This window comes from Nannochloropsis gaditana, assembly GCF_000240725.1.
Source record: "Nannochloropsis gaditana CCMP526 unplaced genomic scaffold scaffold1032, whole genome shotgun sequence".
Lineage (NCBI taxonomy): Eukaryota > Eustigmatophyceae > Eustigmatales > Monodopsidaceae > Microchloropsis > Microchloropsis gaditana.
The window spans coordinates 1-4,619 of NW_005802921.1; the positions used below are offsets into that span (position 1 = coordinate 1).

General features: G+C 49.0%; 1 protein-coding gene across 1 annotated transcript; it reads right to left on the reverse strand.

The window, feature by feature from the left end:
* Nucleotides 1–2: 2 nt before the first annotated feature.
* On the reverse strand, nt 3–2,599 carry NGA_0705900 (uncharacterized protein; the record flags this gene model as incomplete). The annotated part of the gene is made up of 2 exons (XM_005852646.1): nt 3–1,154; nt 2,207–2,599. Coding segments are annotated over 2 exons (1,545 nt in total), but the record flags the coding sequence as incomplete, so codon positions are not given.
* Nucleotides 2,600–4,619: the final 2,020 nt, after the last annotated feature.

The following is a 4,619-nucleotide window of genomic DNA, read 5'->3' on the forward strand; positions in this document are numbered from 1 at the left end:
GGCGAGGCTGTCGGCGACATAGTACGGTGTGGCAGTGGCGAGGCTGTCGGCGACATAGTAGGTATGGCATTGGGCGAGGCTGTCGGCGACATAGTAGGTGTGGCAGTGGGCGAGGCTGTCGGCGACATAGTAGGTATGGCATTGGGCGAGGCTGTCGGCGACGTAGTAGGTGTGGCAGTGGGCGAGGCCGTGGGCATCCCAGTCGGCGAGGCAGTGGGTGTGCCAGTCGGCAACTTGGTGGGCATCGCAGTAGGGAAGGAAGTCGGGGAACACGTCTTAGGCAAGAGCGCTTCGTACACGTTGGAGTCAGGATCGAAGACCAGGGGTGTGCACACTCCGACGCAGCAGAAGCACTGGCTGGTCACGGTATTCCAGCTGAAGAGGAACGGTACTACCTCGCCCGAGTTCAATGAGCAGTATTCATAGCAAGCCTGCGGTGTATCGATTGACTGCAGGTGTCGGTGTCCAGCTTGCCCGAGAGCCATGATGCTTCCATGCTTGCTGGATGCCGGATACGCCGAGAGACGACGGTCCTGGAAGGGGGCCAGGCGCCCTCCTTGAGAGAACCGCTGGCCCTTGCCGAGAAGCACAAAAGGCTGCGTAGGATTGATGGTAGGGGCTGGCGTCGGCGCGCAAGTCGCGGCATTTTTGAGTTTCGAGTATCGCACTTTTACGATGGCGGGGCTGGCCAGCGGCGTGATGCAAGAGGCATCTGTAGCATTCACTAGGTAAGCGAAAGCGTCCACCGCCAACGTCTCAGGGGCACACTCGTCGGCCTTCATATTGACGCGATAGCGGCGCTTTCCTCCCTTGCTTTTGGTGAAGGCGACGCCGAGCCAGTAAATCGAAGTCGTTCCATCCGTATCCTCAACAATTTGCGGCGGCGTATAGGGCTTTGAGGACGGGCGCATGGCTGTCCGCTCTACCGATAAGCCATTTGGCAGGTTCAGTTGAAACTCCAGATTGTCGACGGGGTCTTTGCTCTTTAGTGTGACGGTAATCTTGGCCTGGCCCTTCCCTGCCAGGATCCCGCGCTTCGCATTGGGCCTGACTTTGGCCTTGAGAAAAAGCCGCGGACACTCTTGAGAGACGGTGGTCAAAATGCTTGTGAAGCCCAGGAGGGCGACAAGAAATCCGCTTGAGGAAAATTTCATACTCTGCTACGCTGAATCTGTGCTTGAAAGGGCACCTGTGTGGATTTCGCTTTGAAGCTTCCGACGGATCGGATGGTTAGAAAATGCGGAAACATGAGCTCGAGGTGTACATGAATTCTGAGTGATGCAGCTATGTGCAATAAGTAAGGGTAGAAGTGCATTGATTCGATATTTTACATCTAAAACACAACGACAATATCTATCATGCTTGGTTCCGTTGGTGTTCACAGGAAGACGCGAGGATGTCCACAGCACCGCATCCTGCCACGAGAACCAGGGGCCATCACCAGTGACCTTGAATGGCACGACTTAATTGGCATGTCACAACAGAAATCACTGCAATAGGGAGAGTATTTCACCGGAAATCTAGACATAGTACCAGTCGATATATCTTCTCCCTAGAAAGGTGACATATTTGGAGCCTCTCGCTTTGAAAAAGGGATGCCACTGCGAGTGGGTACTGAACTAGGCATGGACATTGGGGGTAGCGTCTTGGGCAGGCGCATTTCGTACATGTTGTACAGAATCGAAGAATCGAAGGGGAAGGGTGTGCAAATGCCGACGCAGCAAAAGCACTGGCTGGTAACGCTATTCTAGCTGAAGAAGAAGCTGGTAACGCTATTCTAGCTGAAGAAGAAAAGCGTTTCCTGGCCCCTATTCAGCAAGCGGTATTCATAGCAAGCTTGGGGGGAATCGATTAATTGCAGTTGTCGATCTCCAAGATGGTGGAGGGCTACAATATCCTCATTCCTGTTGATTGATGAAAGCATCGATAAACGGTTTAAAAAGGGGGCCAGGCGCTCCCCTCGAGAGAATCGCTGTCCTTCACCAAAAAGCACAAAGGGCTGCGTGCGAGTAATGGAAGGAGCAAGAGTCGGCGCGCAAGTCGCGTCTTTGCTGCGTTTTTAGTATCGCACTTTCACGATGGCGGGGTTGGCCAGCGGCGTGATGCACGAGGTGTCAGTCGCATTCACTAGATAAGCGAACACATCCACCGCCAGTCTCATGGGCACATTCGTGAGCCTTCACTCTGACGCGAAAGAGGTCTTTACCCCCCTTGCGTTTGGCGAAAGCCAGGCGCTGCCAGTAAAGAGCTGTCGCTCCATCCGCATCCACAACAATTTGTGGCGGTGGATGGGCTTTGAGGACGGATGTATTGCTGTTCGCTCAACCAATAGCCCGTCCGGCAGGTTCAACTGAAAGTCCACATTTTTCAAGGGATCTTGGCTCGTGAGTGTGATTGTGATTTTAGCTTTTCCCTTCCCGGCCACGATCCCACGCCTAGGATTTGGCCAAACTTTAGCCGTTAGAAAAAGCCGCGGACACTCTTGAGAGACCGAGGTGAAGATGCTTCCGAAACCCAGGAGAGCGACGAGGGAAATGCAAAACACATCTTTCAGTTTTGAATACGTGGACTTATGCTTGAATATGGGCGCATATAGATTGGTTTAGAAGATCGGGACAGGTCGACCTGTAAGAAAATCCTCAAACATCAGTCCAATATACACAAATCAAACGGTGTACGGCTATATACAATGTCTCAAAGATTTTTAAGGTGTGGTAGATGACTAAACCATGTCAAGAATGTCTGTTTGATTCCGTTCGCGTCCACGGGATTCAGGCAATGTTCTCTTTCACGTGCCATGAAACAAAGGAGCTGATGCTACGACCTCGTGGGCAGACATCAACAGACAATGTGGCCAGCACGTGAGAAAGTTATGCATCAGCAGTCCAGAAACAATATTCCGCAAGGAAGACTCCCATTCTTCGAAGAAAGGGCACGTGCCATATGGTCATTTCAAAAACATCGCCAAAGCTGGTTTAAAAGTGACAGCTTCGGCACATGAAAAATAAGGGGATTCCATAACCATCTGGGTGCGTAAACGGGAATCCTCCCTCAATTTATTTCAATTCTATTAGGAAACATGCGAGAAATGAATGCGCTGGCAGTCCAGTAGCATTATTGTACTAGAAAAGCCCCCGTCGCTATGAGAAAAGGCACGTGGCACGTGGTCGTTCCAAGAAAGAACGCCCGTGGCTGTTTTAGTATACAGCTTGGGGATATGAAGATTAGCTTGCGTGGAAACAAATATCCTTGTCTAAGTTATTGGAGTACCATTTGCATCCGAAGATAGCTTTCAGACTTGTCCATCTGACAAGACAGTACTAGCACTGGCAACGATCTTAACTTAGGCCCCATGCATTGGGATCCTTGCTCAGAATTTTCAAACATTCGACGTGTCGTGAGAAACCACACGACCGTTAACGGGTTGGCCGTTTCAACACGTGGCTGGGGCTTGGTGTCCACCTACCTGCTCTGTGCGCGTACTGCTCGAATGGGTTAGGGTAGAGTATAATGCAATTAAAGCCGTCATGAATTGACGTTTGAGGGATATTATATTCCTGTGAGCGGGTGCGAAGACTTCTTCATTTTTGGGCCTCATTTACTGTTGAAAGAGCCCTCACCGGAGGTAAATAACGCTGGTATCAACTTATTCATGCATATTACACCTAGGTAATTCTCTAACATGATTGAAGAGCACGATATCAAACTCCTACGGCGCTTGCTTGGGAGGATGTCTGACTGTCAAGCAACCCATAGCGTCGCATACGCTGTCACATAGGTACGGTTCGGTGATCCCTGACGAAGGATTCTTTCCGTGGATTTTTCCTTTACAGGCGTTCTTCTTGACGCGAATATAGAAATGACATGATTATGACGCTATGGGAACAGAAGATCAGCGATAGATGGTAGAAAGAGCCGTTTAAGCCGTTTTACAGGATTATATCCGCTATGGGCTCTACGGTTTGTACTACGATGTGCTGATCGCAATTGTGTCATGTCATGGTTTGCGTCCACCTAATAATTTTGTATGTTATGTTACTGTACGACAACAGGACGGGCGTCGACGAGTGTCTTTGGTTGTCTTTGATTGTGTTTTGGGTATCGAGGTTCTTTGGTGAATCGTTTGGTATATATTCTCAGGGAGAATAGTGGTCGTACTAAAGAATTTACTGGGTATTGGCTTACCCACGGCGTTTTGGTTTGTTAATTCACATCAGGTTATGGGCCCTAATCGACCTAACTTTTGAACAAAACAAATATCTGATTATTCAAGACACTGATCGACGTCCTATTTTTGGTGCAATTGGATTTGCAGAAATAGAGGACATATTTACTGAATCTCTCTGGTACAATTGGATTTGCAGAGACTAAAGACTGTTTCAAATGGGTAATTGGTTGGTAGATCAAACGACAAGAATAAATTGGATCGGAAGGCTTTAAATTCGGCTGGCCGAGATAACAACCGTAAAGTAATGGGAGATAAAGATGACTATAGAATGGCGATCTTCACTGGAAGATTTGAAGACAGAGACATCTGGATTTGTGAGATTGAAAGCTTTATTGGTGCTAAGGAACTAGAGATGCCAGATATTTTCATTGGATTTGCAAAAATGCCTACC